The sequence below is a fragment of the Vicugna pacos genome, chromosome 20 (assembly GCF_048564905.1).
Source record: "Vicugna pacos chromosome 20, VicPac4, whole genome shotgun sequence".
Classification (NCBI taxonomy): Eukaryota; Metazoa; Chordata; class Mammalia; order Artiodactyla; family Camelidae; genus Vicugna; species Vicugna pacos.
This window is the reverse complement of record NC_133006.1, coordinates 40,209,589-40,236,664: the sequence shown is the minus strand read 5'-3', so window position 1 is coordinate 40,236,664 and position 27,076 is coordinate 40,209,589. Positions and strand designations below refer to the sequence as shown.

At 50.0% G+C, this 27,076-nt stretch overlaps 1 protein-coding gene and 1 long non-coding RNA gene across 4 annotated transcripts in view; one reads left to right on the top strand and one right to left on the bottom strand.

Moving 5' to 3' along the window:
• The window catches only part of LY86 (lymphocyte antigen 86), a 47,495-nt gene extending 47,043 nt beyond the window's left edge, over nt 1-452 (top strand). The window contains exon 5 of the mRNA XM_006198657.4: nt 61-452. Coding sequence (XP_006198719.1) covers nt 61-144 — 84 coding nt within the window. The 3' untranslated portion in view covers nt 145-452. The remainder of the gene's footprint in view (nt 1-60) is intronic.
• Nucleotides 453-4,603: 4,151 nt separating this feature from the next.
• Nucleotides 4,604-26,948, bottom strand: LOC116284445 (uncharacterized). 3 transcript variants are annotated; one of them, XR_012062043.1, is made up of 8 exons: nt 26,775-26,948; nt 16,002-16,235; nt 15,248-15,353; nt 12,707-12,841; nt 10,118-10,403; nt 9,561-9,609; nt 5,492-5,769; nt 4,604-5,090 (listed from the first exon to the last, which is right to left on the bottom strand). It is a non-coding gene; the product is annotated as an uncharacterized lncRNA (long non-coding RNA). The 3 variants fall into 3 exon arrangements; XR_012062044.1 differs by having other exon boundaries at nt 5,492-5,729; XR_012062045.1 differs by having other exon boundaries at nt 5,492-5,544.
• Nucleotides 26,949-27,076: the final 128 nt, after the last annotated feature.

Genomic DNA, 27,076 nt, shown 5'->3' with positions numbered 1-27,076 from the left:
CTGTGGGACGTCGATGCCTCTGTGGGTCACACACCTCCCGCTTTCCCCACACCCTTCCAGGGAGAGTACCAGGTCCTGCTGGAGCTCTACAACGGAGACCACTCCACCGTGGCCTGCGCCAACGCCACCGTCACCTGCTCCTGAGCATCTGCAGGTGCCACCAGCTCTGTCTCCGGGGAACCACAGCCCCTCCCGCTGAACCTGCCGTGAGGAAGGACCAATCGACAGCAGAGGAAGGCTCCTGGAAGGCGCAGGCACCGATCTCAGGCCCAGGACCAGAGGTCCCCAGACTCCACAGATGCAGTGATGCCCCCAAGGGCCTGCTCCTTAGGAACTCCTGGGGGTCGCCAGGGTCTCAGGGTCCGTCCTCCTTCCCCAAGTGCTCCCCTGACAACCATTCCCTGCTTTTCAGCTCCTGGGGGGCCCTTCTTCAGTCGCCCAGAATAAAGAAACCAGCCCGCAATTGTGCCTTGTGTTCTGTTCAAAGTCTTAGTACAACCCTGGGAGCTATAACGTAATTTCCTCCACATCCAGTGCTGGCTGCTGCCACAGCGGAAGTGACGCTGACAGATTCAGGACCGTGATGGCCCGGCTGCGGTGACGGCACCGGGGACTCAGCTGCTCCTTCTCCCGGGGAAGCCCCGCCCTGGACATGCGGGCCAGAAGCTGATGAAGCCCCACAAACAGTGACGTCACGATCTCACCTGAACAAACTGCGTTTTAACTTCATTCCCCCAAAGCGTGGCCCTCCCAGCGCCAGCGCACTGGGGCTCTCACGACTGCATTCATTCATTCACTCGGTGAGCCACTGCCAGTCACTCCTGCACTGGGCCCTGTGAGTGGCACTTAGGATACTCTGGGGAGGAAAACAGACACACTCCCTGCCTTCATGAAGCTTGCAGTCTCCTGAGATATCAAACAGCCACATACCCACCAGGGGCCACATCCACGTACACACAGAGACACCTCCTTCGATGCCCTCTGTAGATGGTCAGATTGCTCGTCTGTTCCAGAGCCTTTTGGGGATTCCCTGTCTTCTCCTGTCCCTGGATGTGCAGAACCTCACGGTGGGCCCCACTGTCCCTCCCCTCTCCCCTCCCCGCTGTCCCTCTCTTCCCAGCATCCCTGGGCCCCACGGCTGGCCCTCTCGCTTTGGCCAAGGGGCTGGAGTCGCAAGACTGGGAGGGCTTTCTCATCAACAGGTCTTTTACAACCATTAAAACCCCACCATATTAGAGGTTAAAAGAGGAGGAAAATGCAGAGTTTAAAAACATCCATCGCTATTAATCACTGTCTGTACATGGTTGAACTACCCGGAATCGCAGGCCGTAAATGCCTGGTGAATCAAAACCTTAAGACCAGCATCTGAAGTTTTCTGGGTTGTGGAGAGACGAAATTAGAGCAGTGACCGCGGCTACGCCCAAAACGCTCGGAGAGAAGACGTGCTGTGGCCGCGCCAGGCTCGGGGGCAAACCTCTGAGCACACACGGGCCACAGCGTTACGCACTCAGACAGCAAACTCAGTGGCTGACCGGCACCACTCCCTCCAGCGAGACACGCCCTCTTTCAGCAGCATCCCCACGTCCAGCAAGGGCCCTGGGCAGGCTCTGGGAGCTCAGGACAGCTGTCGCCGCCTTCCCAAGACAGGGACAGGAAGGAGGGGACCGGCTCACTTTTTATTTTTCTGCTAGGCAGCTGTCCCTTCTCCTATTCTTCGCTCTTTTCTTAAAGTTCATTGACAGCGTGCATACGTGTGTGTGTGTGTGTGTGTGTGTGTGTGTGTGTGTGTATTTGACAGAGCTTAGATGCTACAGGTTTGGTTAAGCAGGCGTTTCCACACATGCACGAGCTGGCTCTCTCCTTCACTGAGTACACAGGCGCACACAGCAGTTACACTAAAGGTGTGATTTCAGAAAAAAAAGTGTTTCTGCCCCCAAAACATGCCTGTCTTTAGTGTCCGGTCATGAGCCTTAAATGGCACCATGAGTTCCAATCCTGCAAGTTGAGAACGTTTTTCACTGTTTATGAGCCTCCTATTAAAAAATGCGAACAGTCCTGGCAGGAGAAATGCCAGAAGCATTACTGCTGTTTAACACTCCAGCAGAACGTCGTATGTGACTAAGATGCAGTTTGGAATTGTCATCCCAGGAAGCAGGAGGTGCTAAGGGGCAGGTGGGCAACCCAAAGCACGCTCCCTCAGGCCCCTCAGGCTGGCCGTCTGTCTGTGGGCGCCTGGGGCAGGGCCAGGGCTGGGGGTGGAGAACTTAATCACATCTCAGCTTCTCATAAATGGTTTGCTACTGCTTCAAAATACACACAAAAAATTTAAATCAGTTTGATTAAAGATTATGCTGGCCCTCCAACCAAAGAATCCTCGTGGAGTAAGCCAGCTTCAGTCATCTGGGGTCCACAGGCTCTTCCTTGTATTTTAAAGGAACCTCTCTCTCCCCCCCCCCCCACACACACACGTATGTATATATCTTTTTTAAGATAGATAGCTAGATAGATAGATACACACACATGGATATAACATTATACCAAGGCCAAAAATACCTTTTTTAAGGGATTGCCAGTGCCCAAGGAAAGCTTTGCCCGCCTAGGGTCCAGGCAGACCCTGCAGACCCACTGGCTGGTGTGATCGTCCCCCAGGAGAGTGTGGCTGTACCCAGCTCGGTCTGATCACAACATACAGCTCAGCCCTGACGGCGGAGCCCCACGTGGTTCAGGAAGCAGCGTGGTTTGCTGCAAAGGTTCCCACTGCCCTCGGCGCCTCTATTTCTCAGCCGTTCCCTCACCTCTGGCCTCCCTGAATATCGGCTTTGCCCTCAGACGGCCTCTGTAACAGCAAAGAGTCTCCCACTCATCCCAAGCACGAAGGGAGAGAGACCTTTCTTCCAGAGCCCGGCAGTCCCTGCAAGTGCGATGACTTGGGTCACATGACCAACTCCTGGCCAGTCACCCTGGCCCTGTGCTGACTGGCTGCCTGTGTCACATGACCCACCCCCAGAGCTGGACTGGCATTAGTCCCACTGGAACCACACCATTCCCTCGTGGAGACGGGCGTCGGGAAGGGCAAAGGGAGGAAAAGGGGGAAGACGCTAGGGGTGGAAGGCATGACTAGAATTAGACGGGCCGGCTTTTCAGTTCTAACTCCCCCAGCTGTTAACTGGGCCAGTGACTTGGATCCTCACCCGTAAGTGTCAACGATATTAACACCTGCCTTACAGAAACAGCACGAGAGTCAGACGCACGGAGGATGCTCAGGACAGCGCCGCGTGTAACTCAGCGAGTGTGAGCTGTGATTACGTAAGGGGGTGCCTGCGTCTTCGCGGAATGCTGCAATAAGAACACCGTAAGCCGGGTGGCTTATTAGCAACAGACATTTATTTCTCACATTTTTCTCATTCACTTCTGGAGGCTGGAAAGTCTAAGACCAAGTCACTGGCAAATTCAGGGTCTGGTGAAGGCCCACGTCCCGGCTCAGAGACAGCCGTCTTTCCCTGTGTCCTCACGTGGAGGGAGGCGTGAGGAAGCCCTCTGGGGTCCCTTTTAGAAGGGCACTAATCACCTACTCACATCCCAAAGACCCCCCCCAACACCATCACCCTGGAGGTTAGGATTTCAGCACATGAACCGGGAGGAGGTGGGGGACACGTTCAGTCCGTAACAGGCGGGCACGCACCTTGGAGCTGAAGCCCTGCTCCCTCACTTCCCTGTCACGTCCGTCCCACCGCACTGGGGCACCCCTCACCTGCAAGTCCGGCTTCCCTTCCCTTCTCAGTCCTGACTCAGCTCCTCGGCACCTCGATTTCTTCTAAGTGCAACTGGTTTTATTAGACCTGGGATGGGGGCGTGTTGCCTGAGCTGCGGGCTCAGTCCATGAACTCATAAGAGAATTTAAGGGACACATTCAGGTACAAGTTTCCCCTGAAATAGAAACATTATACCAAGGCCAAAAATACCTAAGAAAGAAAATGTGTGTAATTTTTAATTAAACTTGTTTCCTGTTTTAAAAAAAAAAAAGATTCACATTCAAGATGTGAAGAACTAAATGTAACATCTGCAAATTTAACAGTTACATCTGCCTTCAGAAAAAAAAAAAAATCACCCAAAATAGCTAGTGAGAGAAGAGGCCACATCCTGATTTTAACCTGGACTCGTTGGGGAGAAAAAGCTTGTTATCCCAGCAGATCAGTTTGAATCAGCTGCAGCTTTCTCAGTCGCCCTTCTCAGACAAATTTCCCGTCTAGTTTCCTGGTCCTTCCATCTGGCAAGCAGGGGCCCCGAGGAACTGGGAAAGCACTCTTTGCCATCTAGTTTGTAAATAACTTCAGTTGTTCCATTGGAACTGAAGCCTTCAGCTGCCTTCAAATGCACCAGCCTGATTTTTTTTTTCTCCTCTAACCCGACTTTCCTTTAAAATGCGTGACAAAACCAGATTCTTTCCTCCAGGATCTTAGTCTCCTCACTCCCGAGGAAAAGAACGTGTGCATCGGCGTTATTTCAGCTTAAAAGAATAATTTCTTCCTCCAACTAATATTTTCATGGATTCTCTGAAACCCAACCGAGGATGGAAGGAAAGAAAACATCCTTGCCACGCAAGCCTGTACCATCTATTATTTATTCTGGTTTCTCCTCCTCTTCTACTACTCAGAAATGGTGGAAGAAAATTTGAAAACGGGCCAGAGGATGTTACTGATGTGATCAAAGGGACACAGCCAGGTTTCCACAGAAAGGTGGACTAAAAGGTTAAAAACACGTGATACAGAAAGACAACTGGGAAGGCAGAACAAGAAAAATAGTAATAGCAGTTGTTTAAAATGCTGAAAATTATTTCAGCATTTTCTGTGCTAGGTTTTTCACCTGCACCTCAGTGCTTCATCGCAGTACCAGCCCACGGTTCCCAGGTAAGGAAGCCAGCCCCTACCTCCCCAGGCTCACGGGTTCAGCAGCGAGGATTCGAAGCTGCCTGACTCCACCCCAGCCTCTCGCCATCTGACGCTGCCTTGGCTGGCTGGCTGGAGACTAGAGAGTGAGGAGCACCGTGTGGTGAGGGCCTGCAGACGGTGTCAAGCCAAGCAGCAAACAGGCTAAAAACACAAGGTAGAGTAAAAAAGTGTCAGATTAATTCACTGATGAGAACACTCCCGCTCTCCCTCCACCACCACCCAAAAAAGACCGTGGATGTTCACAAGAAGTAACCTGATTTGAGTTCCATGAGCTGGAGGAATGCCACTCTGCTTTTCAACCAAAAAAAAAAAAAAAAGACTTTGATCATCTGCAGTCAAACTCACGCAGATGAGTGCACCAGACTGTAGCATGTTGTGTCTCCTCCCTCCCTCCCTCCCTCTCTCTCTTCTTTCCTTCCTTCCTCCGGTAAATCTTTTTCAGCACTGACTACTTGCTGGCCACTGTATTAAACAGAACATAAAATACAGAACAGAGAATATAAAAATGAATAATATAGAATTCCTGTCCGAAATCCACTTACAGTTCAGGAAAAGGGAGGAAGGAAAGTACTGAAGGTCTCCTAGGACGGGGAGCCTGTGGTAAGTCACAGAAGAGGAGGATGAACAAACGTGGGTCTGGTGGGGGTGACACACGGGTTGGCTTCGTGGTGGACGGAGCACGTGAGCTGTCAGGATGGGTGGGACTTTAGAGGTCCCGGCGCCCACGGCTGGCGCTGTCTCAGCTTTGGTTGCCCAGCTGTCAGCCCTGGTGGTTCATTCCTAAGGACCAGGACAAGCTGCATTTCTGCCACCATTAGAACTGTTTCAGACAAAATAAAGTATAAAATGGCACAGGCTTTTGCCCAAGCACAGGCTTTTTTGTTAATACTAAGTTGTGACTCCAGGAGCTCAACAATTTAGCAGGTGTTTTTGTTTTCCCTTTTTTTTATTTTGTTTTAAATTCTTATTTTTTATTGAAGTGTAGTTGATTTACAATGCTAGTTCCAGGTGTACAGCAAAGCAATTCAGCTACATATATGTATTTTTTTCAGATTCTTTTCCATTCTAGCTCATTACAAGAAATTGATCATAGTTCCCCGTGCTGTACAGCAGGTCCTTCCTGTTCACCTGTTTTATATACAGCAATGTCAGCAGGTGTGTACTGAGGTCAGCTGTGGGCCCAGATCTCACCCAAGTCCGTGCCCCTACCAGAGCCCCAAACTTTGGAGACACAAACAAACATTCAGACCTCACACTGATCTCCATTCTTCCTTCTCTCACTTCATTTTTGGCAATGAAATGAAAGGAATGGAAAGACAGCTTAACACAAAACTCTTCTACTGAAAATTAATTATCCCAACCACTGAAAAGAAAGGTTAATTATGTAATGTGACAGAAGCACTAAACATCACTCCCACAGCAATCGGATTAGCACGTGCCAATGTATCAAATTAACACCTTGCACACCTTAAATTTGCACCATGTAGTATGTCAATATACTCAATTTTTTTAAAAAAGTAAAGAAGGAGAAAAATCCCTGTATTATTCACCTGCCCACGTCCGCAGCAAGTAGTAATGACTCTCTCTGCCAATCTGGGTGACAAATGTCATATCTGTAGTCATTTAGAAGAACAAAGGTGCTTTTCACTCCTGCCTCGTTCCCTAGTCACAATCCTTCATCATCATATTGGATTTGCCCATTGTTGCCTCCCAGGGTACCAGACTATTCGTTTGTCTGAGTCGAGGTGTTTTTTCCTTCACTTTCACAGCCTGAGGGCTGTCTGTCTGCAGTTGTTTGGTTTTTGTTCAGTTGTTTTCATTGGGTTTCAATATTTTGTTCAACATTGTACGTGTTTTGACTGCACTATTTCACAGCCACATTCAGGCTTCCAGAACCCGGGGCTCGGGAACAAGCCCCCGAGGGCATCCCTGGATGCTGGGGCTCACCTGCTCTCCCGCTCAGGGGCGCATTCCCAGAGGCTGGAGACAAACAGCCCTAAAAACTGGGAATTAAAAACCAGCACAGCTGTAGAAGGAAACCAACCCTCCTCGTAGCAAAGGACACCGTGTCAACTCCTCCGGCTGTTTCGGGCGGAGCGGTGACGTCGGCCCCGCCCTGGGGGCGAGCTCTGGGGGCGGGGGCGGGGTGAGAGGAGGGCCTGCCGTCCCGGGGCCCCACCCAGCCCCGCGCATGCGCCGCCGCGCCTCCGGGACAGAGAGGCGGCAGCCAGGAGCTGACTCGCCGGGGATTCCGGGCCCCCCGGGCGCTCTGTGGGGGCCCCCCTGGCAGTGGGATACAGGGTGTGACACAGCGGAGCAGGGCTTGCTGCACGAACCCGGGGGACCCGGCACAAAGCGGGGAGGGGGGAGCCAGGCCTGGGCCCGGGCGCCCCGCTGCCCCCATGCCGCGCCTTCCTGCAGCCTCGAGAGCTTGGAAAACGGCCCGGGGGAGGTGCCCGAGAATGAGATAGGAAAGCACTGCCCTTCTGCTGACAGAGGATCCAGAAATAATACGGAATGTTCGGAGAGTCCGCAGAGATCCCCTGATATGCAAGTGGAGGGATCCGTCCGTGACCTTTGATGCAGTGGTTGTCGTCAGAGCGTCTTTATAGGAACCCGGGGACTGACACCTAAGACGGTCCAGCTTTGCTGGTGGGCAGGGTTCCCCTCCCCCAGAGCCACTCCGGGATGGGAATCTCATTTCCTCACCAAGCGCTCCCTCCCCACCTCCTTCTGTTTCTGCAGGGACACGGGGGAGTCCTCTTGGACCTCCTGTAACCTCCGCACTGTCCTTATTTGATTGTTTTCCGTCTGCTGGACGACAGGCAGGATGTGCTGCTCCTGCTGTGAAGAGTCCCTTCCTCACCCTCCCCTCTGGGATAAGCATTAGACTCTCATCTCATGTCTGTCTTTGTTCTGGACTGAGCACCCCCTCACCCCCTACAGCGTATCAGTTCACCTCACTCCCAAAGCAAATATGCCGGGGCCGGGGGGGGGGGGTTGACTGGAGAAGAAACACCAAACTCACAGTAACTTAGTAAGTACTAGACCTCTATGTATGTGATAAGAGTGAAATATATAGGAAACATGGGCCTAGCTACAGGCAGTATTTATAACTAATAGTTATTCACTAACCGCTTGGAGATTTTTTCAGTCCCTTCCTCTCCAGGCTCCACAAAAACCAGATACCAGTTCAACCTCAGGGTCATGAGCCAAAAGCCATATAACAAAGTTTCAGACTAGCAAGTTAACTGGGAGGTAGTAATTAAGCTAATGAGAATACAATTAGAGTTTCCATTGGATCCACTCTTAACTATGACAAGGACAAGCCTTCCATGTATAGAACAGGCTTTATTTCAAAAAAACAAATGCCTTGTCCTGTAGCCAGACCAGTGCCAGGCCTGGGAGTCCCACTGGGATAGATGGCACCTTTGAGTGCCCCTTCCCAGGGGAACCAGATTCATTGCTTATCTCTTGGCAAGAAGATGACACCTTTGTGCAAAGAAAAGGGGTACCCATCCTCTGGGCAGACACATGACTTAGTAAGTGAGCACATGCTGGATTTCAGTCTCCAGTCTCCTCTTGTGCAGTCAGCAACCTACACAACCTTACCCAGTGACTCAAGCCAAGCTTTGGAATCCTCTCCCACCGCAAGGCGTATGTCCCAGAAAGAAAGCTAAATAACAGGAATATGCTGCCTCAGGAAGGCATCAGTCTCTGCCCGTTGATTGGTGGTCCCTGATCTCACCTTCACCCCACCCTACCCAGTCCCCACTCACCTACCAACCAACCAAACTTAGTAAGGGGGCACCCTAGCTAAGACTTATTCTGGAGGCAAAACTGCTAAGTGAAACAAACACGTTGACTGACATTTCTCTAACCTTGTTTGCTCCTTGACATTTTTCATATCGACTTGGAACTCAGCTTATTCTGTTATAAAACAGTCATTTACAACCTTGTTCCATGATCCAAAATGCCACTACGTCATTTTTGGAACATCATTCCCTCTGAGACGCTGTCTGTCTCTGGTGTCCAGGCTGGGTTAAAGGTCCGCCTTGGGGCTCCCCTGCATCTTCCCCTTGGCTTCACTGTGATGTGACACTGGCCGCATCCTACCATAATTACTCATTTACTTTTTAATTGAAGTCAGTTACAATGTGCCAATTTCTGGTGCACAGTATAATGCCCCAGTCATACATATATATACATATATTCATTTTCTTATTATTTTTCATTGGAGGCTATTACAAGATATTGAATGTAGTTCCCTGCGCTATACCGAAGAAATCTGTTTTTTACCTATTTTTTATATAGTAGTTAGTATTTGCAAATCTCAAACTCCCAAATTTATCCCTTCCCACCTCCTTTCCCCCAGTAACCATAAGATTGTTTACTATGTCTGCGAGTCTGTTTCTGTTTTTCAGATGTGTTCGTTAGTGTCTTCTGAAATTTTTTATTTGATTTTTTTTAAGAGGTACTAGGGGTTGAACCCAGGACCTCACGCATGCTAAGCATGCATTCTACCACTGAGCCATCCCCTCCTCCTCATTTACTTTTTGTCTCTGCCACGAGGACATAAGCAACCTGAGCGAGAAACAAGGTCTTACTCACCTCTAAGCAAATTCCAGGACTTGGCTTAAATATTTGTTGCATGAATGGTCTAGGAAAGAAAGATAATGTCAGTGGTGCTCTGCTGTGGTTGGCTGCTGTAGCAAAGACCACAAACTGAGTGGCTCTGAACAACAGAAATGTATTGTCCTACACTTCTGGAGGCCAGAAGTCCAAAATCAAGGCGTCAGCAGGTCCCTGCTCCCTCTAGAGGTGCTGGGAAGGATCACTCGGTGCCCTTCCTAGATGCTGGGGACCCCAGGTGTTCCTCTGCTTGGAGACGCACCACCCCAATCCTCTGTCTTCACATGACCTCCTTCCTGTGTCTCTTCATGTCGCCTTCCCTCTCTGCACGTCGGTCTCTGTGTCCAAATTCCCCCTTTTATGAGGCCATCAGTCATATGGGACCCAATAGGATTTGGGTCCATTCTAATGACCTCACTTTAATTTGATCACCTCTGTAAAGGCCTTATTTCCAAATAAGGTCACATTCCAAGGTACTGAGGGTTAGGACTTCAACACATCTTTTAGGGGGATTCAATTCAACTCATAACACTTACCTACCACCTCGCCAGCATGTTCAGGAGGGTAATTTTGCTTGATCTTCATAGCAATCCCATGAAGTAGGTAGTACAATTCCCATTGTTCATAATTTTACAAAACTAAGACTCAGTAAGAAAGCACAGGGTAGTAATTAGTGAAGCCAAGTTTCCCTGAGTGTATGTGACTTCAGTGCTAGACAGTCAGTGTCACGGCGAAGATGGACGTGGACGTGGGATGCAGACAGTTGGACCTTAATCATCCTTCCAGTGCCACCTCTGGACCACGTGACTTCCATCCCCTGGTCTGTAATAGAGGGATGATAACAGAACCTAAGTTTCCCTGTCATTTGGAGATAATAATGCAAGTAAAGTGGTTACCATCTCTGTGGTTAGCACAGAGATTGCCAAAAACCAGCTAATGTCATGTCATGTTATCACTCTGACTACATCTTCTTAAGGAGCAGCCCCAGGGACACAGCACAACTCAGGAACGGGGCATCATCTCTGGTTTATCTCTTGTCTTGCAAAGTCCACCCACCCTTCTTCTCATGAAGAAGCATCTGCTTCCTTCTCAGCACTTCCCTCCTCCAACTCAGATATGAGAACATGAGCAAAACAGGAATGTCCAGGAGCAGTGGCCAGCCCAGATCGCCTCCCCTCCACCGAGAAGCCCATCACCGCAGAAGTCTCTGCCTCTGTCCCTTCCTCGTCTCCATCCTTACTGCCACCATTTCACAAAGACGGGTAACAACCGGGCTATGTTAATGCAACCATGGATCACAGAAATTCTTTAGAGGTCCTTTCAATCAAAGGATGCCCAGGGTAAGAGAGGAGATGACTGCTGAGCCCTTTAAAATCTCCAGCAAAGCCAAGCCCACAATCTTCTGGGTGGACCTTTCAGGAACTAGCAAATCAGCAGTCCTAAATTTCATGTCTCACCCAGACTCCTCCTCTTTCTTCCCTTCGTGCTGGAGCTGCTCTAAGCCTGAGAGCATGTGCTATTGAAAATCAGGTTGGAGCTGGGTCTCAGCTCCATCCCTTTGCTGTGTGGCTTTGCACAAACTACTTAATTTTTCTAGGTCTCAGCTTCCTCACCTGCAAAATGAGAGAACAGTTTCTGCTTCACAGATCATTGTGTGGAATCCGTGATACATCAGGCTTCACAGGCAGGTAATAAACACCTCGTCTTCCCGCCCTTTCTCCCTTCAAGTCACTTTTAACTGCTTGCGTTCAGACAAGCACCTGAGGTTATATAGAACACTGGACCAATTCTAAATACAGTCAAGAAGAAAATCTGGGCTTTATATTTGCTGATGCAACTTGTATCTTAAACAACACAAAGGTCAGTTTGGTGAAAAAATTCTGGACATGGACAGTGGTGATGGGTACACCGCAAAGTCAATGTACTTAATGGCGCTGAGAACATAAAAATGGTTAAAACGGTATATTTCATGTTATGTAGAGTTTACCAAAATTTTTTCTAACTTAAAAAAATTAAAAGGGGTTCCTTCTGAGTCTATTTTTTTCATTTTATTTTATTTGTTTATTTTTTTGAGTCTATTTTTTTTTTTTTTTAGTGGGCAAGGAAATCAAAGTGGAACCGTGAATGTTTAATACTCGACAGGCCCTTCCCAAGAACCTCACATTTTTTACAGAATGTTCACGATTGTCTGGATCTACTCAGGTTTCTCTGATCCCAAGATTTTGGCTGACGTTGATGCTATAATAAAAATATGTTCCAAGGCATTGTTTAAATTTTTCTCAAAATGCTTTGTTCTTTGTAAGGGTAGCAGTCCTTTTATCTGAGGCTGGGAGTGAATTCAGACTCTCTTGATGGGACAGAAAAATCTCTCTTATGAGAGGAACACAGAGAGCAGAGGTCTGGACCTCTTGAGCTCTGTAACACAGAGAAGTATCATGACCCCCCGCACACCCCTCTCTCTCCCTTTCCCTTTTTCTAAAGGAAAGAAAAGAAGGAAGCAGGGGGCTCTGATGCAAGACTAGCAAACGAATTTGTTCAAAAACCTCAGAAAGGTGCTTATTATGGGCTTGCTTTTAAGGGCACCGTGCTAGATGCCTTCTCATAAATTAGGTCGTGTGAGAGCCACCATTACCCGGTACTGTAATGCTATCTCCACTTGAAAGATCTCTTTACTGAGTTCCAAGAGGTTAAATAAACGACCCATTTACCACGACTGAAACTGGTGTCTGGTCGGCAGTTTACGGAGAGCTAGCTACTCCTGGCAGGATCCCACTCTTACAAAGTATGGAGACCAGGCGTGCAAGTCGGACAGGGCGTCGGCCCCCGACGGGGGCTGCTGTCCGAGCTCCTCACGCCCCGTGAAGGCCGCGCCCCTCAGCCCGCGTGCTCCGGGCCAGCGCGGTGCCTGCCTCCCCTCCCCTGGGTGACACAGCGTCACCCGGTCAGCAGTGCGTCTTCAGTGGGTGTTCACCACCCCTCTCCCAGGAGGCGAGGAGGCCCCGCCACAGAGCGGGGCCCAGTGTGAACAAGGCGGGCACAGCACGCGTGTCCAGGGCACTCCTGGTGTGATGGGCAGTCGCAGCAGGAAAGCACAAAGTGTGAGCAGGGGACCCCGGGGTACCCACCTGTGCTGGTGTCCCGCCACCGCTGCACGGAATCTCCTTCAGCTTCTGGACTCTCACCTCATGGAGGGGCACCCAAGATTCAGTCACACTGTCGTCAAATCCCTCCACTGCCATGAACTCCAGCCTCTTTTCCACCTGCAAAGTAAAGTGCAGTCAAACTTCAGTTTGCGAAGAATGATTGAGCTTCAAGAAAATAAAAAAAGAAAACTTCCTGAATTACACATTTGAATAAAAACACAAGTGAAGCCCTCTGCTTGTTTTACAGATGTGGCTGGGTTACAACTCTACACTGCCAGTCAGAGAGGAAGAGAAAACGTGGTCTCTAGCTGTGGTCTCCGTCGGACCTGGCTTCCCTCCTGCGCTCCCGCCTGCTGGACAGCAGAGAAAGGCAATGAACGTACAGGCTGGTTTTCAACCTTAGTTAGATGCAGTGATTTAAGTAGTCCCTTTGGTGTTTGTCCTGGAGAGAATTTTATCTCAGTCGCTTTACTTCCATGCCCGTCTAGTGTGTGGGGGAGGAGGCCTCCTGTGACCCCATGGCGGTAGAATGAAGAGGGCGGGGATCCAGGAACCCTCCTCAGTCCAGTACTTGTTTTGACCAGCCCAGCCCCACCTAAGGTAGCGCTGGCCTGATCTTGCCGTTGGATCTGCCAGTTTGCTGATGCCACCTGTCCTCCTGAACTTGTGGCCCATTCGTCCCCAGTGGGTCCTGGATCACAGAGTCTGCATCCCCTGGCCAGGCTCCTAACCCTTGGCCAACTCACGGGTTTTCAGCTCCACATTTGCGCCATGTGGAAAACTTGGTAGAGTTGAGAGTGCTAACTAGACTCGCTCTCATTCCGATCGTGCCGTCCCCCGTGCTAGACCGGCCCGTGCTGGCCTGAGTCCCTGCACGGCGTCTTCCTCCAGGGCTCCACCAGGTGAGGAAGAACAGGATGCCCCACCCTCTGCCAGTCCCCCATTCTGCTTGATCCGTCTGTCACCATGGTGCTGGTAGCTGGACAACAGGCTTTCCAGGGACTTGAAGGGTTTGCCAATTATCATGGCATAAGTATTCACACCATGTCCAATTTCAGGCTGCCAACTGTGTACCAATCAGTTTGAAAATTTTCCTGAAATTTTAAGTCGGCTTTCAAGAGCATCCAAGCCAGCTCCAACACACCTCTGACACCCCAGCCCTCTCAATCCCCTTCAGCATAAAAATAGAAAGTTGCAACAACCAAAAAAACACTTTTAACCAGGTATTTCTTTTGCCTCTTTTTTCACTGCTTTTCATCTTATCGTCTCCAAGGATGTAAAGGGTTGAATTTTCCCTCTTTCTTCCACCCAGAACAGTGAGCTGAAACAGGCACCCTCTGTACACTATGGAATGACCTCCAAGATCTAAGCCGCTCAGTCTTGGTTCTTGAGATGTGAAATAGGAGCAAAAAAATATTAGAAGATGTTTTGCTTTTCCAAAGCCTATTGTCAGACTGTAAAAGTCTATTCTGAATGTCAGAAGCTGAACATTCTATTATTCATATTGGATCATTTCATTTCTTTTTCTTTTTTGTTGGGGGAGGTAATTCAGTTTATTTATTTATTTATTCTTGGAGGAGGTGCTGGGGATTGAACCCAGGACCTTGTGCATGCTAAGCACGTGCTCTACCACTTGAGCTACACCTTCCCCCTGGATCATTTTTACTGATGTATCTTCAAAGTCATCAACTCTTTCCTCTGTCATCTGCATGGAGCCCATCTAGTTTTTGAATGTTGGCTACTGCATTTTTCACTTCTCAAATTCCCATTTGGTTCTCTTTTCCAGTTATATCTTCTGTTTGTTTGCTGAGAATTTCTAACTTTTAGCTCATTTCTAAAGGGTTTGCCCTGACTTCTTAGAACATTGTTGTAACTGCTGCTTTAAAGTCTCTGTCAGATATTTCCAACATCTGAGACCTCTTTGGCTTTGGCAAGCTGGGATTTTCCTGTTCTTTGCCTTCTGAGTAGTTTTGGATTCTTTCCCGGCTGTTTTGGATGTTACAGGATTCTGGGCCTAACTTCAAGCCTGTGGGGAACATGGACGTTTTTGTTTAGGCCGCCAGACTGCTTTGTTTCGCAGACGCTGTGGAGTTCAGGCTGCAAGTTCTGAACGGCCTTCTGCTGGTGTGTTTTAAATGTCACCACTATTTTCAGTGTTTGCAAGTGCTATTCAGCTGTGTCTTACGTGTGTGCCACCCAGTGGACAGTCTGGGGCTGAGCTCTGGTCTACCCCATGGGTCACGTCTCAAGCTCTATGCCATTCTGTTTAGGGTCAGATCCATGTGAGACAGCTCAGGGGCGATCCCAGAAGTTCATAAACAACTTTGTCACCTTCCTGAGCTTCTTCCTGTCTGGGATCTCCCTAAGAATTTCTGACCCCCTGGAACTCCTCTTTCCAGTCTCCAGCCAGAAAGCTGGGGCTTCATGTGCCTCACTCTGCCACACACTTGCTGCAACTGAGTCCATGTCTGGGACCAAAGGATGGAAGAGGTTTTAAAGAAAAGCAACAAGGGTTCAACCCACCTTCTTGGGGCCACAGCTCCTCCAACTTGAGACGTGGTTTCCCCTAGAGTTTTGGGCTCCCCAGTTTTCCCACTGTCTCTGCTGCCGCCTCAGGATTGCTTAGGGGCTGAGATGCAAGAAAATGGAGAAAAGAGGGGAAAAAATGAGGATTTCTCCAGCCACTCTTAGCATAAGGCAATCCCTTCCCCACTCCTTGAGCCTGAACCTGAGAGCGTCTCCTGGGTTACAGAGTTTTTCTCTGCTGACGCTGCCTCCCTGTTTCTGGCCGTGCTGAGCCCAGGAAATAGCAGAGAGGAAGATGCACCTCCTCCCTGGTTTAGTGGCCCCTCAGACCTGCTCTTCTCCCCCAGTCCACCTGCTACTATTTACTTTTCAGAGTCCTCACATCAGTGCTCCGTGCATTCTGTCCAGGTTTTACAGCTGATTTCAGTGGAGAGATTCAGTGGAGCGTGTTTAATCTTACCCGGTTACCAGAACCCCTCTGCCCCCCGTGTAGTCAGAGAGATCTTTCTAAAGCACAGTCTAGTTACATCACTACTCTGCATAAAGTTCTTAAATCCCCCTGCCTTGTGCCCTCAAACCCCTCCGTCTGGGATGCAACCGCCTCTGTAACCCAGCCTCTCCTCCTTGCTCCAGCTTCCAGCATCCCCACCTTCCAGCATCCTCACCGTGCTGTGAAGCAGCACCGGACAGCTCGCATCTCCTGGAGTAGAATGTTCCCACCCTCCCAGCTTTGCACAGGCTGCCCCCTTACCTGGAATGTGCATCTCCCTCCTTGCCTGGCTAGTCTCCCACAGGCCTCCGTCGAGATGTGCTCTCTCTGGGGATCTGCTCCTTACCCACAAGATGGATCGCTTTCCCTGAAGTGAGCTCCAGCATGTCCTGTCTCAGCACGAACCACCCTGTGCCATGATCACCTGTGTATCGCTCTGCTTCCTGCACTCAACTGGGAGCACCTTGCAGGCAGGCACCGGGTTTCCTCCAGTTTCTAGAAGAGGGTTTGGCACTTAGTAAGTTCTGATCAATACCGGTGGACTTGAACTGTGTCGGAACCAACAAGCCCCAGAAGTGGATTTCCTACCCCCAAACTGCCACCCTCTTGGTCAAGGTCCCTGATAACTACTCGTTATTTGGTCCCCTGTCAACGGTATGTTCCACCCTGGGTCTTAGACTCCACCCTGGACGCTGGTTTGCACTTTCCAGACCTCCACTGTTCAGACTATGGGGAGCCCCCGGATTTTCAGCCTGTCTTTAGACTCACATGACCCAGTGCTCGTCCCTGAGAGGACCACCCTTTGACCCTAGTCAACACCTGTGCAGTTGAACTGTGTCAGAACCCACCGCACCCTGGGAAGTAGATTTCCTTCACCGAACCTCTGGCTTTTTTGTCTGAGCCCCTATTGAGCACCAGCTACTGACCAAATGGACCGTGATTTCCTGATGTATGTTTCCACCCCCATCCCACCTGTCTGCCTACCGCATGTCTTCTGAAAGAAATCTGACATACAAGCCATCCATATAATTTAAAATGATCTAGAAGCCATATTTTTTAAAAGGAAAAAGAAACAGGTGAAATTACTTTCCATAATATATTTTATTGAACACCCCATGTCCAAAAGTGTTAGCATTTCAAAATGTAATAAATGCTTTTTTAAATATCAGGAAAAGTTTACATTCCTGTTTTCATACTAAAACTTCATAATCTAGCCTGTATTTTATACACATCTGCAGTGAGACCTTGCTTCCCGCGGGCTGCTCCCAGCCTGAGCGTGTCAGTGATACTAGAGCAGGCTCCTTCCAGGAGTCCTATGACTTCTCTGATGGGCGACCTTGGATAGAGGGCTGTGCAAAGTATCTGTTGCTGCATAACAAATTACACCAATGTTTAGTGGCTAAAAACGACACACGTTTATTCTCTCGCAGTTTCTGCAGGTCAGGATTTAGGTGTAGTTTAGCTCAACCGTCTGCTTCAAGATCTCTCACAAAGCAGAAATCAGAGTGCCAGCCGGGGCTGTGGTCTCATCAGAGGCCACGGGCCAGCTCAGGGTCTGTGGTTTCTTTTGTTGAGGGATAAGAGAGGAAAGGGTTCTGAGAAGTCCTGCCAGCATCTTAATATGACTCTGAAGTCACCACCTGTGGATCTCAGCACATTTGATATTAAAGGTAAAATACAACCCTTGCCCCCCTGCAAAAATGTTTTAAATAATTGGGAAAAATGTATTGCTTCCTCGGTCAATGTATGTCTATTGTATGTGTTACAATAACCCTCTACCTGACTTACGAGTTTGAATTTCTAGAGTGTACGATCTTAAGAATGAAATCAATATGAAGAAACAATGAGGATTGATACCAAATCTTATACTTTTTATTGCATACTTTAAGACCTGCCTTAGGGCCGATAATTTTTTTATGTTGCACTTTTCACTTAAGCCCTTAATTTTGTACCAACTTTCCAAAAGTGTTTGGTAGGGTAATCTAAATGTGCTAAGAAGTCGGCTTTAGAGAGTGGGCAGGTCTTAAAAAACTCGGATAAGAACTAAACACTTGTTTTGGAAAAGCCAGTACTGAGTTAGAAGGTGCAATAAATTGCTCTTATGGAGCCTTTCCCTTGTGGCCTCAGGTCAGAATAGTCCCCTGTGTTTTTATTCATCATTGCTGTGTCTGCTTCATCATCGTTGCCAATATGAAGTACGCAAATAAATACTCTATCTAAAGAATATTCCTCTCATTTCCCTTGTGCACCACACAGGTTATAAAAAGGAGGAAAATGAGGTAAGTAAGCTTTCTTGGCACTGTTTCCCTAGGGAAGTCCATATAATGTAATTTACAAGCTCAGCCAGGAGGTGGCAGTCGTGACCAATGAGAAAACCCTGACCCTTTGCCCCAGCGGATGTTTCCTGGACCTAATCTGATGCTTATGAAAGCGATTTCCTTCTTACAAAAACACCAGCCCCAAACAGAAACGAACCTCATCCTGCAGATAAAGAATGTTTGTGCCTTACAAGTTGTCAGACCATCTTAGCTGTAGCCAGACCTTCAGTAAGTATTTTCCCAGCAGTGAGAGGAACTGCGGGCTAGGGGACGGGAGTGGCCACCTCATCCCCCGACACTGAAGCCTCGCACCTTATCACGTCCCAGCTCCCGAAAGGCTGAACCCGCGGGGGATTCTGCAGGAAATGACTAGAAGCTGAATAGCTGTTCTGTTGAGTTAAGAGGGCTGCTCCCAAGTCCGAGTCACTCAAACCAAGTGCTTCCACCAGCGACGCCCAAGTGTCTCCCTCACGCAGACACAGTCCAATGGCCTTTCCCGAGAGGTGTTCAATTGAATGGGCGTTATGGCCACCTTTTAAACTATGGGACTGGGGTGCCTGCTCAGACAGGGAAGGGTTCTGGGGGATTGGGGAAGCCAGTCCAGGAGCCCAGACCTGACGCCGAGCACAGTGGGCAGTCAGAGGTTTTAAGCAGGGGGATGAGAGGGCTGATGGAAGGGAATGTAGACTTGGTGATGGAGAGAAAACGGAGGGCGTTTTCCTCTGTCCTGAACCCCAGCATCCATTCATGGTACTTCCCACAACATACTGTGCAGACCGGCAGTGTGCCTCAGGCTCCTCCCTCTCTGCGTCTGTGGAGGGGACGCAGCCCCCAGCCCCACCGAGTCCTCAGCAAGACAAGTGATGGCAGAGTAGCTCGCGGGCTGTGGCATCAGTGGGACGCGGCTTCCGGACTTGGAGAAACAGCATAAGCTCTCCAATCTGTGCTTTGACCTCACAGGTGACGTGACTGCGGTGAGGGTGAAATGAGATCCTGGGAGTAAGTCCTGAGGACAGCGCTGAGCCGGATAGAGCCCCCGGGAAACTGGTTCCCATGGACGGACTTGCCCTGGGAAGAGGTCGTGAAACAGAACAAACTCACCAGGAGACGCTGAGCGAGCGCTGGGGCTCATCACACCCACGACCCCCGGCGCACACACGCGCGTGCACACACACACACACTCAGGCATGGAGGGCTCCTCCTCCACCCTACTCCCACCCCCGAAGCTGAGAGGCTCTTCTCTGCTCCAGCCAAGATGCCCTGGGGGGTTCCCTTTTCCGTCTGCATGCAAGTGCATCCGAAGGGCCCACCCGGGGTTCAGCCCCCAGGACTCTGCGCCCCTGGGATGGCCCTGACTCTGGCCCGCCACCATCCAGGGCTCACCCTGACCAGCCCTCTTTCACTGCACCAGACTGTTGATGGGTAACTGGTAATCACACCTCTTCGCCCCCGAGCGAGGGCTCGCTCCAGCCCCAGGTGTCGCTTGTAGGTGAACCAGGTGTGCTGCTCACCACGTGCTGACTCTCCCCACCTGGCCTCTTGTGAGAACTTGCCCTATTTACCGGCTGCCAGTGAGCTCAGCCTCCACCCAGATCAATTTCAAATGCCTTCCTTCGCAGGCCCCGTGGGGCAGGTGCCAAGTGGGTCAGCCTTCGGTGCCCAAGCTTCCAAATCTCTGAAAAGGGGTCTTCCAGGAGGCAGGAGGCCCCTGCTGGGCCCAGGCTCTTCTGATGTACCTGGATTCACATAACAAAACCTGTGAGGCCTCAGCTTACTGCGTCCTATGCCCCAGATGTAGTTTTGAAAGTTGGTTTGGAATGTATTTTCCCAGCAGAACAAGGAGGCTTGGACCTGGGAGTCAGGGAAAGCCTGATGGTAAGTTTAGGGGGGACTGGACCAAGGTCAGATTTGGGGGAGAACTGACAAGAAGGGCCAAGGAACGGAGTGGGCCTGGGGAAGGTGTACAGAAGCCAGAGGAGATGATGGAGGATTTGGGAAGACACTCAAGAGTTTGGACTTACTCTGAGGGCAACAGGGAACCATGAAAACATTTTACGCATGGAGGCCACCTGATCACAAAGGGGGAACCCTTCTCCCCGTGGGGAGCTGGGACGTGGCTGTAACTCAGCAGAGGGGCAGGGTACTCAGGAAGGCTTACCCCACGGTGCACAGGGAGGGACACCCTGAGAATTTCGGCTTCAGTTGAGGAGCGAGAGGGAGAGAGGGGTTGTTTGTTCAAAAGGCCAACGGGCCACCAAATCTGAGATCAGGAGCTAGTTTTAGGTGGAAGGCAGGTGGACATAAACTGGGGGTGCCTGCCTTCTGCCCTTTTAGAAATGCTATTTCCTCCCAGCCTGGAAACTTCCATCAACTCAGATACAGCAACTGCACGGCAGCGCCAGGACTACAGGAATCGTACAAAACGGAAAGAATGATCTGTTTTATGGGAGGCCTTTGTTATCTCTAAACTTAGGACGAGGCCAAAGTCCAGTGCCCTTCAAGCCAGAACAGACTGATTTCTCTTTGTGCCCAGATCTGGACGGCACGAAACTTGAGGCTGGAGGGGAGTCATTTAAAGTTGAAATATTTTTATGATATAATAGTGTTTTACTAAAAGGAAGGATAGTATAAATACATATACACCTGCAGCACTGATGATAAGGTTAAAATTTTCTATTTAAATACACTAATAAACAAATCCATGAGTACAAACCAAGGACCCACATGTCCTTAAGCACGGGTCAGTCAGTGCACGAGCAGAAACACTTTTATCAAAGCCACGCCAGATCTGCACCAATGACTGTTCTCCAAAGGGCACATTTTATAACATGAGTATTTTATAGCTCTGTGTTTATTTCATTTATATATAAATTTCATCTATTGATATATTTTGCCACCTTTTGCATATTTTACATCTATTTTTTATTTGTTTGTTTCTTTTAGACAAAAGCCAGGATTAACAAAAACTTAACCAAAAATACACCCAGAGACATAGCCATAGTATTGGAAACTCCTCTCCCAAAAGCAAGAGAGTTTCTTAGCTAAATTATAAAATTCCATTGGTTAGGCTTCCACGAGATTTTGAAAATGGTGTAATGGCAAGATGGCTCACATACTTCTCCATGAATATATTAGAAACAGACCGATAACCACTGAAGCATAAGTACTACCGTATTTCTTGGTATCTGAGGCTCCACTGGTGTGAGACACAGTGATACCTAACGAAGCACTCAGCAAGGGAAAGTGCTGACAGCTAACGGACTACATGTGTCACCGAGCTTTCTTAAACACAAGGATTTCTACTTTAAACATGTTAGAAGAGATCTTTTAGATCTACTTGAACACAGACTGTTTTAAATCGTATACCACTCTCCTGCAGGCACGAAATGGAAATGTAGGCTCCATGGCTTGGTGAAGGTGTACCTAGAGCCTTTCCACACGCAGAATCTACCTCTCTGGAATCACTCTTTGATGCAGGACCTTTGGAATCCTTGTCTTCCATCCACCACTGACCTATGAGTTTCAGGAGAGTTCGGGTAAGGCCGTATTTCTTTGAAAAGTGGTCCACAATTGTCTTTGGGATTTTCCTCCGAGCCTCTGACACCCGTTCTCTAAGCTTTGATGCCCATACAGTGGCAGCGACCCGGTGACACGCAGCTGCCTAGTGGGCAGCTAGAGGAAGACCTGGAGATTTCAGAATTGGGGAAGCATAGACAGTGTTCCTCCTAGAAATCAATGAAATGGGTACAATGGACTGAACTTTGTGTCCCCCTAGAATTCAGATGTAGAAATGCTCACCCCCCCATGTGATGGTATTAGGGGGTGGGGCCTTTGGGAGGGAGGGGACCGGATCATAAATGTGGAGCCCTCATGAACGCCCTGGTAAAGTGGACCCCAGAGAGCTCCCCACCCCTTTGTGCATGCCAGGAGAAAATGAGAAGTCTGTGGCCTGGAAGGGGGCCCTCGCCCAACCCTGTTAGCTCCCTGAGCTCCGTCCTTCAGCCCCCAGACCTGCGAGGAGTACATTTCTGATGTCTGTAAGCCACACAGTCTCTGGCACTTTGTTACACCAGCCGGAACTGCCTGAGACGTGGGATCACTCGAATTTAACACGTGCTCTTGTTGTCTCCCATCTCCACTTCCCCCACCCAGAATCAGAGGGTGTGTGTGTGTGTGTGTGTGTGTGTGTGTGTGTGTGTAAAAATAACTTGGGGAGAAGGAGGAAAATCTGACACCCGTAAAAAAAAGTAGGAAAGACCACGTTTGAAAAAAGCATGACAAACTCATGATTTGGGATGATCGTGGCTGTCAACCATCCAGAATGCACCCAGCTAGTCCACAGCGTGAATCAGCCGTGCGGGAAGCCAGCCTTGTGGGTTAGGAAGCCAGGGTGTGGGGAGAGGCAGGGAGGCTCACCAGACAGAACAGCACGGGCGTGGGACAGGCATGGGGGGCATGGATGGTGGTTTTCTCCTAAGTCGCCCTGTGACCATCCTCTCTGAGCTCCAGGCTGCTCATCAGCAAAAAGGATGATTACAGTCCAGGGTGTCATACAGAACAAATAAAGCAACCTATGAAAATGCTATTCGTAAATGCCAAACACGTTTTGGACCCCCCACGTATCCATGCCTCAATTTACAGCCCCCAAGCTCACCCCAAAGGCTGAAAATAAATCAGAAAACTCAGGAAGTTTAAAAAAGAAAACCCAGAGAAACACAGTGAGAGCAAGAGCATGATCTTGTCTATATTTCAGAGTTTCCTGAGAAGGGGACAATTTCTCCTGAAAAGATATTTTTCACCAACATATAAAAATAACATCTAAAGATTGGGGAGCAATTTTTTCTGCATCCTATTACAAAGAGTGATCTTTTTAGAATAACATGTTAATGACTCAAGTCTGCAGAGTTCCACTCTGCCCTTTGGTGTCCATGGACGGAGTCAGAGAGACTCTTTCCGGGCAGAGGCAAGCCCAGCCCTGGGTGGATAGCCAGCGATGACACAGCCGGGGCCCAGGGCGAGCAGCCCAGATGGGCTCCCCCGCACCTCGTGGGGCACACCTGCTACAGCATCCTCCCGCCCGTGAGGTGACAGGCCCCAGCACAGGACATGCAAATGCCAACCTCTGCCTTCCAGGAATCCCACAACCTCCTTCCCGAGGGTTGGTTCCAGTCAAAGGTGGGGCTTGGCGGCCGTGGGCAGGAAGCCCGAAATGTAATCCCACACCCAGAAGCGATTTTCTTTCCCAGCTCTGGGAGATCAATTAACCACTTGGCCCTGGTTTCCCATCTCTACGATGAGAACAATGGTCTCATCGGAAATGTGGCTGCTTTGTTCCCTCTAATGGGTGGACCGAAGAGGGACTGCAGCACGGCTGTGAGTGGCTCCCAGCCCAGCCACCCAGTGAATCACGTTCCCGGAAGCCTAGCTCGACCCGCACTCAAGGCCGTTTATACATGGCACGTAGTCTTCTCTTTCTTTCTCTCCTGTTCTTGGTCTGTGCAGCTCATTTCCCCTCTGCTCTCCTTGCCGCTGGCGTCTGCCCTTTCCCCACCATCACCACGGCACCGCATCCCACCCCATTCCTACTCGGGAGCCCCAGGCAAAGACCCAGGACTCAGGAGGTCTGGCTAGTTCTCAGACCCCATCTGCGTCAGCCCGGGTCTCCCTGAAGGCCAGGTGCCACCTGCAGTGGTTTGTTGGGGAAGAAGGTTCCAGAGCAGGAGCGAGGGAAGGAGGAAAAGTCGACACAGAGATGTGTCCTCACCCACCATGGTGGGTACCTGGAAAGAGATGCATATACACTGCATCTCAGAACCATCTGCCTGCAGGATGAGAGGCGGGAGTGTTTATCCCCTGGCCCCTGCCCCGGCCCCACTGGCCCTCATTTCCAGGCTGAGTGTATTTGAGTGTTGGGAGCGGGGCTGAAGGCGTCCCTCCCCAGGGTTTAGGAGAAACACGGTGGAAGCTGTCAACATCCCCAGTTGAGATAGGAGCCATGTGCAACCCAAAGCATCCTGATTGATGGCGTGTGTATGTAGCACCTAAACAGCCCAGCAGAGGAGGGGACATCATGAGAGGAGGGTCGCCTCCATTGCACAGGACCGCCCTGCAATTAACAACAAGTAATTGGAGCCCCTTGAAGACCTAGAGTCTAAGCCTCCACTGACGGAAGTAAATTTTCTGTGAGCACACGCATACAACCAGGAAATCTCAACAAAATCTCGTTTTAGTAGACATACTATCACCTGGCTCATGACAGACGTCTGTCATCTGTCTATCTATCTAATCCATCCTACAAAAGAAAATGTCAAGATGGAGCTGAGGGCGCGGAATTTTCTGACTAATCATAATCTCCCAGAGGCCTTGCCGCCTCTTACAGTCTCAGCCATCACCTGGAAGCAGATGAGGCTGGTCTCCACGTCTTTGGTCCAGACCCTTCTCCTGCGGTCCCACCCACACCTGCAGTGACAGACCAGACACTCCTTGCAGGTGCCTTGGAGGCACTGTCAGCGCTACACATCTAAACAAAACTCATCCCCCCCAGCCACGGGAAATCTCTTCTTCGTCCTGACCTCCTGCCTCCCCAAGGCCCTGCCCTCTTCCAGGCCTCCCTCGTCATGACCCGAGAGGAGCCACCTCCCACTTCCCTGACTCTGGATCCAATCAGCAGTGGCCTCTGAAGTGGCCCCGGTCGGTGGGCTCCGTGGCCCTCCTGCTGCCCCCACCGCCGTCGGGGCCTCTCTTCCTCTGCGTGAGGGGCGCCAACAGCCACCCCTGCACCTCGCACCTCCGGGCTCCGCTGCCCCAGTGCAGCCCACACGTGGCTCTCCAGGCCCACACAGCTTCCACTGCTCCTGCCACCCGCTAAATGCAGACTTCCTGTCCTGTGACTCAAGTCCTCTGTAACTGGGCAACACTGTCCTCTGCAGAGTCAAACAGCCGCCCCTGCCTGTTCCACCAAAGCACCGCTGTAGAAAATCGCTCCCAGCTCACTCCATCAGTAGCACTGAGGGAAATCGCTGGCCCGGCGGAGAGGCTGGAGCTCTTTCCGGATAGCCGTTGTCTCTCTGTCCCTGCCTCCTTCTGTCCCCCTCCCAACACACACGTAAAATGATTACCCCTTTAAATCCGAAAGGACACTTATCGGAAATAATCAGCAAAATTCTAGGATGTAAAGATATCCTACAAGGAGCAAGGGGTGGGGTGGGGATGAAGCATACGGAAAATACAGAAATCCAGCATTGTAACCAGCTCACACCCAGAGAGGCGTCCGCGACACAGCTCTCCCGCCAAAGGATAAACGGGCTAGAATGAGAGATTTCCCTGAGGCTGTCCAAAGACAAGTAGGATTCGGTTTCAAGGTCAACAGGTCTCCAGACAGAAGTCTATGTGCCTGAAAATTATGAGAATCCTCTTCCTTGACACCAAAGAGTTAAATAGAAAAATGTACACGGAGACAGTTCTGAGCGGAAAGGAGGCAGGGAAGAGAATGCGGCCCATTTTCTCTGTCGGTCAAAAAGAAAAAAAATAATGTTTAAATCAAGCAATGGGAAGACGTTGTGATCAGATACCGTGCTGTGTGTCAGCTGGTGAGCTATTAATACACAGCCCAGCCTGGAGCTTGACTGACCACGGAGATCCTTCCAGCCTCCTTGCAATGACTCTTGTAGGAACAATGCTGAAAACAGTGTATGTGTATATATGTGTGTGTGTGCATGTGAGTGTATGCATGTGTATTTGCACATGTGTGTGCATGTGTTTTTGTGCATGTGTGATTGTGTGTGCATGTCGGGGGGGTGCATGTGCATGCACGTGAGTCTATACCTCAGGAGGTGCCAGCACAGGCTGCTTGGAGGAGAAGCCACTCCTGCTCCACCCAGAGCTGCCCAAGGCAAGTCTGAGTCAGTGGGAGAGTCAAAGAGGAAAGAGCAGACAGAAGAAAAATTTTTTCCTCTCCTTTCATCCTCATTTTACTCCTAAGTGCAGGAGCCTTTAAAGTTGAATCCCAGAACACAGTATTCCTTAACTTGTATTCAGTTGACACTGAATCCTGTGGGCCCCCCAGAGATGTGGAATTCTCTCCTCTCCACTCCCCTCCCCCACAGAGAATTCACAGTGCACCCCACATCCCCACCCACTCTCCTCCTGCACATCGACATCCAACTGTCCCTCCTCTCTTCACCATGGTTACCGCAGCCTCCACCCTCAACTTCCCTAAATCAAAAATTGGCAAAGAACCCAAGGAAATGAGTGCCCTGCCAATGAACTGAAGTTTTACTCAGCGCTGTTTGGATAATAGCATCCTAACAGAATACCTGGAAATTACAGAATATATTCACTAAATGTAGCTACCAGTTCATGTGGACTTGAAATGTCTTGGGAGTCCCAACAAAGATTTTTCTGGGGACAGAGAGCCAAGCAGTGCCTAGATTCTGTGCAGGAATTAGATTTCATTTCAGAGATCACTTGCTACACTGTAGTAAGACTGTTTTAGGGCCTGAATCAGAATCACAAACTCAAGGGCAACTGCTCCAGAGTTAGGATTTAACATCCTGGCAAAGACCTCAGGGAATGGACAAATTCTCTGCTGGAGAAACTGATGGGCAATGCTGGGTGAAGCAGAAAAGCCCAGGCTGCCCCGGCAGGTGGCCGAGGAAGGGACAGAGAGGCAGCAGGTGTGCTGGGATGGACACAGTAGATGGGGCAGAAGACCCACCAGAAGAGGACGCTCACAGGAGGCCCAAGGCTGCGGGGGGTGTGCTGGGGAGGGGGCACCAGCCTCCCAAGATGCTCAGGATGGCTCTGCTCTGCTGATCATAGGCCAGGTGGTCACAGAGCAGGGTTCATGAATATCCGTGGTCAGAATGAGGAGGAAGCCCAGAGCACTAGCAGCCAGGAGGCTGCATTTAACCACCAGAAGCCACGGGGCTGCTATGACCCTACTGACTGGTGAGGTCACAGAGGCAGCCACAGAGGCCTGACCACCAGGGAACTGCAGACACAGCTAACAGAGCATGG